This window comes from Carya illinoinensis, chromosome 1 (assembly GCF_018687715.1).
Source record: "Carya illinoinensis cultivar Pawnee chromosome 1, C.illinoinensisPawnee_v1, whole genome shotgun sequence".
Classification (NCBI taxonomy): domain Eukaryota; kingdom Viridiplantae; phylum Streptophyta; class Magnoliopsida; order Fagales; family Juglandaceae; genus Carya; species Carya illinoinensis.
The window spans coordinates 14156110-14168513 of record NC_056752.1 but is presented as its reverse complement, the minus strand read 5'-3'; the positions used below and the strand labels follow the sequence as shown (position 1 = coordinate 14168513).

At 38.6% G+C, this 12404-nt stretch overlaps 2 protein-coding genes across 2 annotated transcripts; both read left to right on the top strand.

Annotated features, from left to right (window-relative positions):
* Positions 1-10660: 10660 nt before the first annotated feature.
* On the top strand, positions 10661-11107 carry LOC122309460 (uncharacterized mitochondrial protein AtMg00310-like). Its single transcript, XM_043122989.1, has one exon. It carries the CDS (start codon positions 10661-10663, stop codon positions 11105-11107), a length of 447 nt encoding a protein of 148 aa, XP_042978923.1.
* Positions 11108-11111: 4 nt separating this feature from the next.
* LOC122309373 lies at positions 11112-12077 on the top strand. Its single transcript, XM_043122882.1, has one exon. It carries the CDS (start codon positions 11112-11114, stop codon positions 12075-12077), a length of 966 nt encoding a protein of 321 aa, XP_042978816.1.
* The last annotated feature ends 327 nt before the right edge of the window (positions 12078-12404 follow it).

The window sequence follows — 12404 nt, the reverse complement described above, 5'->3', positions numbered from 1 at the left end:
GAAAAATAAAATATGAAAGCTTCATAGGGCTTGGATTTCATCAATTGAATTCCTTCAATGAGTTTAAACTTGGTTGCTTGCATTAATATTTTGCTAATTACAATGACTGAATTTCCTTTTTTTTATTTGATGTCTTCTTTCAAGGTATAACGCCTATACCTATATTAATCCTATGTCTACTATCATGATCACTGGAATTAATATAAATTCATTATGCCTTGTAGAATTCTTGAATCTAGGTCACAAAGGTATGTATTTATTTCTAAACAACACTGCCCAAGTTTGATGAATTCAAGAACTAATATTGAACTTCAACTTTCATACTTCATTCAACATCTTAAACATGCAATGGCCAGTAAATTGTAAAAATCAAAATCAAAATCATCCAATTGCAATTAACAAAGGATATTCAATACAACCATACTCAAATCATATCAAAAATTCAATGACTATATCCTAGCCCAATAATAAGAAAGCTAGCAAATCATAACTCATAAAATAATCCAATTATTTCTCAAACATAAATTCAAATTCAACATCTTTATTAACAATTCAGCAACTGAAAAATTAGAGAAAGAAAAAAAGAAGAACTTTATAATTGTAGAAATTGTGACCTTCGTTCTTCCTTTCAGAATTATAGCTCCTCCTTCCCTCTTTTTTTTTTCCTCCTCTATTTTTAATTTTAAAATATTTTTTTTATCTACTAGCTAATTCAAAAACCTGCCGTCCATATCTGCAGCTGAAAATCCAATCAATTCAAAACTAATTCTCATTTCAAATTTTAAAATAGATTTCCACTATATTTGCTGCTAAAAATCCAGAATTCTTAGTTGACCAACTTCCAGCTGGATTCAGAGCAAGAAAACGAAACATTTTGGAGTTGGACCTTTAACAAAATTTTTAGATCTCATCACTCCAGATATAGGCTGAAAATCGAAACAGGGTCTTGGCTGCTGCAAACCTCTAGATAGATTCAGACTTCTCTGTTCTACTAAATTGTGAACTTCAAAACGGCAAAACTACTCTTCATAAAAGTTTTGCCTACGTCTTAGCTTTCCCACAAGCCAAACAACACCTAAAATTGAGGTTTGTACCTCTAGTTAGAACCAAAAAGCCAAACAAGATTCTGGTTTGACTAGATCAGAACAACTAGGATTTGCTCCCTAGGCCTAACCCCGATTTTTGCCTCTTCACATCATTATAATTTCAACCTAATTCAATACCTAAACACCTGAAAAATACCAAGAATTGCATGAATTAAATAAATATAAAAGACACCTAAAATTCAAGAGAAACGAGCTAAGAAACATAGAAAACACTCTAAATCAAAGCAATTAGGACTAAGAAAATGTGTGAAATAAATTTCCACATCAAATACTCCCAAACTTGAATGTTTGAATGTTTGCTATCCTCAAGCAAAAAACAAAATAAATAAATAAATAAATAAAAATAAAAGAGAGAGAGAGAGAGAGAGAGAGAGAGAGAGAGAGAGAGAGAGAGAGAGAGAGAGAGAAAAGTAAAGGACAATAACCATAATTAAGCTCAACTCATATCATAATACCCAAAAGACCTATCATGCAAACATGAAATCTTCAACTTAGCACACTAACAATAACAAATAAAGGATAACTAAGCGTACTCACTTTCTCTAGTTCAAATATCCATACATTATTCCAAATTCAATCGTATTTATCATGCAACCAACACAAATGAATCATGTAACAACTCAACCTGCAATCATCTCTTCTCACTACTACAAACAATGTAGCAAACTAGAGAGATAATATCTATATATATATATATTTAATCATATTATTTATTCTATCTTTAAGTTTTCGCTCACCTTTTGACATGAATACAAGTATTTGTGATCGATGCACCCGGTTACTCAACAAGTCATACACTTAAAGTGCTTTTGCATACTCATATTTCATGTTGTCGTTTGACGTAAAAGTAAAATTTGGTAATAAATACCCCTAGTTACTAAGCAACTCAAAACATTGGAGTAGATAGAATTCCATACACATTTATTTATTCAATTGTCTAATCATTTACTTAAACCCTGTATAAGGGGTTTTTCCCTTCTACCCTCTGGCCCTGGCATGGGCCAACTAGGGGACAAGAAGCAAGGCCCATGGCCCACAGGAAATACCTGGAGAAGGGATGTACTGACCAGGCAGCTCCTCAAGCAACACCCAACCTTCGAGCACCTGTCTGCACTGGCCAGCGAGAAGTAAGAAGGAACCTTTATTTCTCTGACATAGCTTCATCGATGAGCCACAAGAGTAGCCAACAAGAATTAAAGGCTAATAGTAGAACCACGCTACATTAATGGCAACCCAACCTGAGCCATGCGCCGCATTAATGGTGTCAACACAGAGGCATGCTGCATTAATAAGACTGACAGCAAAGAGCAGTGAGGAGGAAAAGGGTCCCACATGAGCAGAGAAGATTTGTCCCTCTTCAGGCACTAGTATAAATAAGCCACCCCCAGGTACGAGGAAGCTCTCTGGTTGTCTTTATTTTTATCTCTATATTTATTTATAAACATCCCAGAAGCCTTTACTGACTTTGGCATCAAAGGTTCCTCAGCCCCAGGGCCACCTCCTCAAACCTCATCTTTTCTGTGATTTACAAGCACCGCATTGAAGACCTGAGTCCTTGGAGCACAAGGACATACGAAATACAACGTTAACAGTGGTGCTGTCTGTGGAATCCCTTTAAAAGATTTTTGTAGGTCTTACATGTACTCTGTATGCTTGTGACAACCCCTTCACAGGCATCTCTAGGCCAAGATGAAATCACCTTGGAAGCAAGGAGGAAGAATATGGAGGAATGGGTAACTAAGTTAAAAGAAGAAGTACAAAAAATTCTCTAGGAGAATAAGGACATGTAAAAACCTCGTTAGGAACACACCGAGGAGGTTGAACTCGGTGATGACGAGCACAAAGGGTCTGGAACACAAGAGCATGGCCAAACGATGTAGTGGAAAGAAAAAACATGAAGTACGAAATTCACAACCTCCAAGGGAAGTATGAGGAGATTGCAAAGAAGGTAGGCATGTTGTTGTTGTTGGACCAACTGCTCACAAGCATAGGCTTGCCTTACATAGAGGAGGTCATGGCCGTCCCTCTACCCTGGAAGTTCACGATTCCCACCATGGAGCTTTATGATGGAAGGCGAGACCCTCTAGAGCACTTGGACACTTTTAACGCTCACATGACACTGCATGACTACCCCGACGAAGTAGCATGCGGAGCATTCCTGCTAACCCTAAAAGGGTCAGCTTGTGTGTGGTTTAGGTCTCTGGCGCTTGGTTCCGTGGATAGCTTCAATGAACTAGCCCAACTTTTCCTCGACTAGTTCATGTTAAGCCGAAGAAGATGAAGCCTTACAGCTTAGCTCCTCACTATTAGAGTCTGAAGACGTACTTTGCAAGGTTCAATAAGGAGCGCATGACCACCGACGACCAAGATGAGAAGATATCCTTGGTTGCACTTCTGGGGGAAGTCTAGCCTAGGTCCCAATTTATGGTCAAATTGGCTAGGAGAACCCTAGTAACGCTATGAGAATTTATGGACCAGGTTGACAACTTCATCAATGCCGAAGACACCCTTCGAGCCCTAATGGAGCCACGAAAAAGGGAGTTGGAGATAGCAGAAATTAAGGGCCAAAGACCCTAAGTAGCTGGAGAAAGGCTCCCACAGCAAGAAAAGGGAGTTGGAGATAACAAAAATTAAGGGCCAAAGACCCTAAGAAGCTGGACAAAGGCTCCCACAGTAAGAAAAGGGAAGAGGCCCCCAATAAGGGATCGAGGCCTTACTTTGATCAGCCCGCACTTACCATCAACGAAGATGACTACCCTACCACATGCGGGGACAACGATAGAAACATGGGTCGTCGATACTGCGTGTATCATAGGTCCACCTCCCAGAGGTAGGACCGGGAAAGAAGGGGAAGATCAAGGGAGAGAAGCACTCATCGTCTCGCCTAGCACTAACGGGAAGAAAGCCTACACAGGTGGCCACAAGAATGAGCACAGCAGCATAACTGTCCCCGATCACCACCACGACAGGGCCCCCTATCATGGAAATCTAGACCATCGCCGATGGTTTCACTGACAGAGTTGCCAAGAAAGCCCCACGCGCGACAAGATCGGTACCACGAGATGTACTCGGTAGTGTGTCACCCAACCAAGCACCAAAGAAGTGAACCAGACCTGTTCGTCTCTTTCAGGGAGAATGACGAAGTGGAAGTCCATAGAAATTTGTTTTATTATTTTATTTTTATTTTGTGAAATAATTTAGATTTTGATTCAGGTTTATTTAGCAGGACTGAAGACCTAAAAATTACAAACTAACACTAATCCACCATGAAACAAAGGAAGTTTCTTTCATTTCTTCATTCTTTCTCACTATTGAATTACAATGGGAACATTGTTTAATTTATGTTTGGGGGTGTAAACTCCTATAATCATTTTTTCTGTTTGACTGTTATTTATTTTATTTTACATGTGATTCTATAAGTCTTGAGTTGTTGGATTCTCTTACCAAGCATGTATTTGAGTATGATTGAATTCTTTATGACTGAAATTTATGATTGAGGATAGGATTGAGAAAAAATTTTCAAAAATTTATTTTATATCAGGCTTAGTTTTGTGGGTACTTTGGTCTAAATCTTTGTCCTTGAACATAGTTGAGCACATAGTCCTTTTTTTATTCCATTTTGCTTATGAAGAGAATGAGTAGAATTAATTGGGTTAGCGAAGTTCAATCTTGCTTTGCTTTAGAATCCGTTGATGGATCCTTGAGGCGAAATCCTAGTTGATACCAAATATTAGAGAAATGATCTAGATATTTTTTGTCATAACCAAAAAGGTTTCCCAACCATTCTAATTATCAAGCCATCATTGGATGGTGTATTTTCTATAGTCAACCCCCTTGAGCCTTATTTTGCATAAGTATTTATGCTCTATGTGATCTCTTTGGTGAAAATTTACATTTAAAAAGAAAGTTTGTTCAAAGGAAATTATCTACATTATGTGTGCTCTATGTGATCAAGGTGTGAAAAAAAGGAAGTGAACAACAAAAAAATAATTGGAAAAAAAGGCTGAAGTGGTTGAAAATTTGAAAAGGCTACAAGAACCGAGGTGGCTAAACTGAAAAGATAGGAGGCAGAAAAAAAAAAGTAGAAAGAAATTAGAAAAAGCTCAATAGTTGGTATTGCTTCATTTATTACAGTAACAATAAGGTCATTAGTATGACCATATAGTCGAGAAAGAGTTATGCTTTAAATCCTGTGGATATCTCTTTTATTGTTCTTTTTACCGAGTATTTTTTCAGCTTGCTTTAATTTTCCTTATCCATTTCATTCTTAGCCCCCACCTTGTGTGGTCTATTAGTACAACCTTATTAAAAACCTTTTAATCTCTAATTTTGGTGTTTGACTACATTAGTGGAGAGGATTTTTGAAAATTGGACTTATGGGTTTAAATTTTGAGAAAATTTCTCTTGTTTTAGTTGTTCTACTTTTATCTGAGTTTGCAGGTAGTTTGGAGTTAAATTGACTATATCACACACACACTCAAGGTCTTAGTTTTACGTTGAAGTAATCTCTTAACTCTTACTTGACAAATTGCTAAATTTTTTATTGATTTTCCTGCTATCTTTGGTATTAAAAAGGTAAGATACTAGTGATGAAATTTAATTCAGATCAAAGCTTGGTAAGTGATGATACTTCTCTATGGGGTCTAGTTGACATCGTCTATAGAGGTCTTTCATTTTCTTTTATTTTTTGTTTGAGGACAAATAAAGTTTTAAGTTTTGGGGTGTTTGATGACTTCAATAATTTAGTATATTCGATCACTTCTTAACTTTAAATTTTAGTTTAATTTTATTTATTTATTTTTATTTTAACCTTCATTGTTGTCTTTTAAATTTTATTTTAAATTTGAAGAAAAAGAACTCCAAATTTTACCAGCCTATCATCTAGAGAATCTTGCATTTAAATGAAAATTTATTTGAATATTAGAACTGGTCATTAGAGCTATTTTGGAGATGAAGATCAAGTTGAATTTTTGAAGAATAGAAAAAACTGAGACCAGTCAAATGGCAGAATTTGAAATGGGAATAGAATCAGAATTTTGAATTCAAAACGGGTAGAATTTCGATAGGAGAAAGGGATGAAAAGAGTAGAAGACGGTGAAGAGAAAAAGATGGAATGCCAAGTTGCCAAAATAACAGTAAGAAACTAGAGGACTTCATTATCAGATTTGAGCGAGTTAAAAAAGAGAAAGAAAAGAAGAGCTGGACGAAAAGGTCAAGTTGACGCATAAAGGAAGAGATTTTTTTTGAAGGGATAAGGACTATTGAAAATGCGTTGAAAGGAAATTCAAAAAGAAAAGGGACGTTGCTTTAATCTACCTACCACCGTAGGACGTGTTCAAAAAAAGTAAACTAATTTTTTTTGTTTTTAAAGAACAACACCATTGAAATAATTAGTTAGTCTTCTCTCGTTTTGCTCTCTGGTGAACAAGGTGAAGTTTAGAGCAGGTTTTGGTGTGAAGTTTAGGCTGTAGTTAGTGTGAGCAATTATGGAGGATATTCAAGAGAGATGGAGTCAATTAAGGTTGACAGAGAGTGAGTCTTCTGTGCTGGAATTGGATGATGAGGGTGTGTCTGAGATGAAGGAGACAGGTGATAGAAGTCTGGTGGGGAAGGTGTTCACAGATCGCATGGTGAGTAAGGAGGTTCTTGCATCCACGATGGCTAAGGTGTGGAGGATCAGTAAACAGGCTGTTTTTCATGATTGTGGGTCAAATGTCTTCACTGTGACATTTGCTACACAGGTAGATAAGGAGAAGGTCTTAATGGGAAAACCATGGTTGTTTGACAATGGTTTGTTTGCTCTTAAGCTGTTTGATGTGTTGAAGCAACCAAAACTGATATGCTTTGATTATGAAGAATTCTGGGTGCAACTTCATAACTTGCCCTTTGCATTCATGAATGGAGTGTATGGGGAGAAGATAAGGAGGACAATTGGGAGAGTTCTGGAAGTTGATGTCCCGAGTGATGGGATAGGGTGGGGAAGATTCCTCAGAATAAAGATTGACTTGAATTTATACCAACCTCTAGCAAGAGGGAGGATGATTAGTGTGCAAGGAGAACAGGTGTGGATCCCGATCAAGTATGAAAAATTTCCTAAGGTTTGTTTTATGTGTGGTTTCTTAGTCCATGCAGATGGAGGGCGTAGATCACAAAGTGAATCATTGTCTCAGCATGCTGAAAAGATCCAGCAGTTTGGCTCATGGCTTCGTGCCTCTCCTTCCTTTATTAAAAGAAGCTATTCCAGTGGGAGGTCCAGTAATGGTGCTGGTGAGAGGTGGAAGAAAGGTCCAGTGGAAGGTGGGGGATCTGACTCTGATTCGGCTAACCATGCAGGCGAAAATCAAGGATCTCATCCAAGTTCGAATTTAAATTTGGATAAGGATGAGAGTGTGGAGTTTGTTGCTTGTTCATATCATCAAGATATGGATAAGAGGGAAGTTATAACTGAAAAGAGGGAGGGATCTATAGAAAAGAAGGGGAAGGAGTGTTCAAACTTGCAGGAACTGATAAGGCAGGAAGAGACAGTTAGGGAATCAGTTAAACAGAATCTAGTGGGTCACGTGGAGGATATACATAGGAAGGAAGAGTTGGGCTTAAGTATGGGCCTGGGTATGGATGCAGGCCTAATTATGGAGGCCCAATGTTTTAATGAATTGGCTAAGGAGAGTCCAAATCTAATGGGTATGGCTAATAGTGTGATTCAGCCGGGGTTAAGTGTTGAAGTAAAAAGTCAGTCCAGTGACAGAAGGCCTATGATCACTAGAGGAAGGTGCAAAAAATGTGCTAGGGGGAAAGCTATGGACAGCAATATTTTAGCCTCAGACATGATGCTGAAAAGAGGGTTAGTTGATGAAGAGGATGGTGGTGGGAAAGAAGCAAGCAGAAAAAGAATAAAAGTTAACAAGGAAGGTGTTTTCCTTGATGCAAAGTTGAACTTGGTGGCGGCTGCTGAGCAATGAAAATCTTGAGCTGGAACTACAGGGGGCTTGGTAACCCCCGTGCAGTTCATGACCCTCACAATCTTGTGAAGGATAAGGGACCAGACTTGGTTTTCTTGATGGAAACCAAGTTAGAAGCATATAGATTGGATTTTCTTAAGAGGAAATTGAATTATGAGGGATGTTTTGTAGTTAATCCGGTAGGAAGAAGTGGAGATTTGGCTTTACTATGGAAGATGGAAACTAATGTGATCATTCATTCATATACTAGATTTCACATTAATGCAGTAATCCGGGCAGACAAGGAGGACATGGAGTGGCAGTTTACTGGATTCTATGGACATCCAGAGGTGAGTAAGAGGCAAGTGTCATGGGATATTTTACTGTCATTAAAGCCTTCTAATCCTATGGCTTGGTTTGTTTGTGTGGACTTCAATGAAATATTGGCTCAAGATGAGAAGAGAGGAGGGAACCTGCGATGTGAGTCTCAGATGCATAAATTTAGACATGTGGTAGATATGGGGGGTTTGTTTGACTTGGGATGGTCGAATTCCAAGTTTACATGGTGTAATAGACACAAGGATGATACTTTTACTATAGAGAGACTGGATAGAGGCTTAGCCAACAGTGAATGGTTGGGGTGTTTCAACTCAATCAGAGTGGAAACTCTAGTGGCCAGAAGCTCGGATCATAGGCCTTTGTTCTTTTCAACTCAAGAGCTACCTGCATAGAGAAGAGGCTGTCATAAGGCTTTCAAGTATGAAGTGGCTTGGGGTCAAGAGGAAGAATGTAAAGAGATTATAAGCAAGGAATGGATGCAGGAAAGTTTAAATGTTGATCCCATAAAAGAAGTCCAACAAACTTTAAAAAACTGTAGAGTATCCTTATCAAGATGGAAGAAATCTCATTTTTCAGACTTGGAAAAGTAGATTAGTTAGAAATCTGCTTTACTAAAACAGTTGCAGGATGATGAAAACCAGTATAATGAGGAGGAGATTGTGAGACTACAAAATGAAGTGGGGGTTTTACTGCATAAAGAGGATCTTAAATGGAGGCAAAGGGCAAAAAGGCATTGGTATCAAGGGGGGGGGGGGGGGGACAGAAATACAACGTTCTTTCATGCATGTGCAACACAAAGAAAGAAGAAGAATTTTATAAAACATATCAGACATGCAGAGGGTATTCTGAGATGTGATGATTCTGCTATTTCTAGTGCTTTCAAGGATCATTTTCAGAAGATTTTTTCTACCTCGAATCCAAAGGAAGAAGATATAGATGCCTGTTTGCAAAGTGTGGACTCTAAAGTGACAAGATTAATGAATGAAGATCTTGTGGCTCCTTTTCAGCAAGAGGAGGTACTGGAAGCACTTCAACAGATGGGGCCTTTCAAATCACCTGGACCAGATGGGTTTGGAGCAGACTTCTACCAACATCACTGGGCAGTAGTGGGCCCTAAAGTTTGTAAGGCAGTTCTAAATGTACTAAATGGGGGTGATATGCCAAGTGAGTTGCAACTTACAAATATTGTGCTTATTCCTAAAGTAGATGTTCCTCTTTTTGTTAATGAGTTTAGACCAATTTCTTTATGCAATGTTTTGTATAAACTCATAGCAAAAGTTCTAGCAAATAGGCTTAAGCTTGTATTACCTTTTATAATTTCTAGGCTGCAAAGTGCTTTTGTTCCAGGTAGATCAATTATGGACAATGTGATGGTGGCCTATGAGATCCTTCATACCATGAAAGCAAGACAAAGAGGACGAGATGGAAGCATGGCTCTAAAGCTAGATATGTCAAAGGCATATGATAGAATAGAGTGGACTTTTCTGAGATCCATCATGAAGAAGCTGGGTTTCTGTGATAAATGCAACCATTTGATTTTGCAGTGTGTAGAATCGGTTAGATATTCAGTGGTGGTGAATGGAAAGGTAGGTGACTCTTTCATGCCTACTCGAGGTCTAAGGCAAGGTGACCCTTTGTCACCTTACCTGTTTATCATCTGTGCTGAGGGACTGAGCTCCATGTTGAGTAATGCTGCTGCAAATGGGAGGATAAGAGGGGTTGCTGCTATAAGAGGTGGGACCAGAATCAATCATCTCCTCTTTGCTGATGATTGTGTGATCTTTAGCAAGGCAAGTAAAGAAGAGTGGTTGACCATACAAGATCTTTTGCTGTTGTATGAAGTTTCCTCAGGCCAAAAGCTTAATAGATAGAAGACTGCAATCTTGTTTAGTTCCAATACCAATGAGATTATAAAAAGGGAAGTGGCAGCCGTGGCTGGTGATATTATTTGTGGTGACTATGGTAAATATCTTGGTCTTCCAACCATGATTGGAAGATCAAAGTACGAAACTTTCAGAAATATAAAAGAAAGAGTGTGGAGAAGGATTAGAAGCCGGAAAAACTCTTTTTTGTCCAGTGCTGGTCGAGAGGTGTTAATTAAGGTAGTTTTACAGTCCATTCCTACTTACACAATGAATGTATTTAGATTTCCAAGGAAGTTGTGTAATGAGATCAATTCTATTATTGCAAGTTTCTGGTGGAGTGGCAACAAAGATAGGAAGGGTATTCATTGGAAGAGTTGGGATAAAATGGGTGAAAATAAGAAAGATGGGGGGGATGGGGTTTAGAGATATTGATGTTTTTAATAAGGCCATGTTAGCCAAACAAGGGTGGATGTTACAAACAAAGTGTGATTCTTTGGTTGCAAAGATTTTTAAGGAAAAGTATTTCCAGAATTGTCAGTTTATTGATGCAAAGATTGGTTATAAGCCCTCTTTTATGTGGAGGAGTTTGTTAGCTGCACAAGATTTGGTGAAAGCAGGTATGGTCTGGAGAGTGGGTAATGGGAAGAGCATCTCAATTGGGAAGGATAAGTGGCTACATAATGGCTCAGATTTTAAAGTGAGATCACCTATTAATACTCTATCTGCAGACTCGAAGGTAAGCTCTCTTATCTTTGAGGATTTGCATTGCTGGAATGAGAGTTTGGTAGGGGATATGTTCAGTAGGGAGGAGGCAGCTCAGATTTGCAATATACCTTTAAGTTGGCAGGGGGGAGGATGAAATGATGTGGGGCTTTACCAAGGATGGTAGGTTTTCTGTGAGAAGTGCCTATCATTTAGGCAATGCCTTGGGAAAATCTATGGTTGGGGAATGCTCTAACAAAGAAGTTCAGAAGCAAATTTGGGAAGGGGTTTGGAGACTAAATGTACCTAATCCTACAAAGCAGTTTGTGTGGAAGGCTCTGAAGGGCATATTACCAACAAGGCAGAGTCTAGTGCAGAGAAAAATAATTGAAGATGCTACATGCCCGATCTGTCAAAGGGGTGAAGAAACAATAAGCCATGTCCTATGGTCATGCCTAGCTGCAAGTGATGTAAGGGCAGAGAGTGGGAGTGGTCTTCAAAAATGGCCTAGTGAAGAAAATGACTTTTATGTGCTATGGTCTGAAATGCAAACCAGATTGCAGCAGAGTAAATTAGAGGAGGTTTCTATGATACTGAGAGGACTATGGACTAGGAGAAACATGATGTTTTTGGAAGGTAAGTTTGACAGTCCACGAAAAGTACTAAATGCCTCAATGACTAGTCTTCAAAGTTTTCATAATGCTCGTGCTGCACTAAACAATCTGAAGGGGTCTCATGGTCAGATAAGGAAGAATATCAAATGGAAGCCACCAGATGAGGGTGTTTCTAAGGTAAACTTTGATGCGGCTATTGATAAGAACAATTTTAAATTGGGCTTGGGTATAGTGGCAAGGAATCATGTGGGGGAGGTTCTGTTTACTTTCAGTTCTGCTAAACAGTTTAGTGGAAACTCTGATCTGGCTGAAGCAGCTGCTCTTTGGAGAGCTATGGAGCTCGTTTTAGAGCTTGATGTTAGGTTGGTGGTGTTTGAGGGAGATGCTGCCAGAGTGATAAGAGGAGTAACAGAGGTAGGGGGCAACTATGCATGGATGGAACAGCAGTATGCCAATATACGTGGCAGGCTGTTAATGAGGCCAGATTGGTCTATGAGTTTCATTCATAGATAAGGCAACTGTGTTGCCCACGCATTAGCCAAAAGAGGTTTGAGTGTGGAAGGGGAGTGGTGCTGGATTCAGGATGGACCTTCAGAAATTACAAGTATAATTGCTAGAGAAATGTCTTATAGCAATGAGGGGAGTTAAGTGAGTGATTGTCTTTTGAGAGTTTTAACTGAGTGTTGCTGTTTTTTGTAACACATTTTATGAATGAATGGAAAGTATTGATGATTGTTTAAAAAAAAAAAAAATCTTTTTTTAAAAAAAAAAGAAAGGGCCAAGGATGAAATGTGAAAAGAAAGTGAAGTTGAACCTGCAAAGGGACGCTTACCAGATGAA

Excerpts from the sequence above, each read along its gene's own strand:
- LOC122309460 (XM_043122989.1), top strand. The coding sequence starts at position 10,661 with ATGGGGTTTAGAGATATTGATGTTTTTAATAAGGCCATGTTAGCCAAA.
- LOC122309373 (XM_043122882.1), top strand. The coding sequence starts at position 11,112 with ATGTGGGGCTTTACCAAGGATGGTAGGTTTTCTGTGAGAAGTGCCTAT.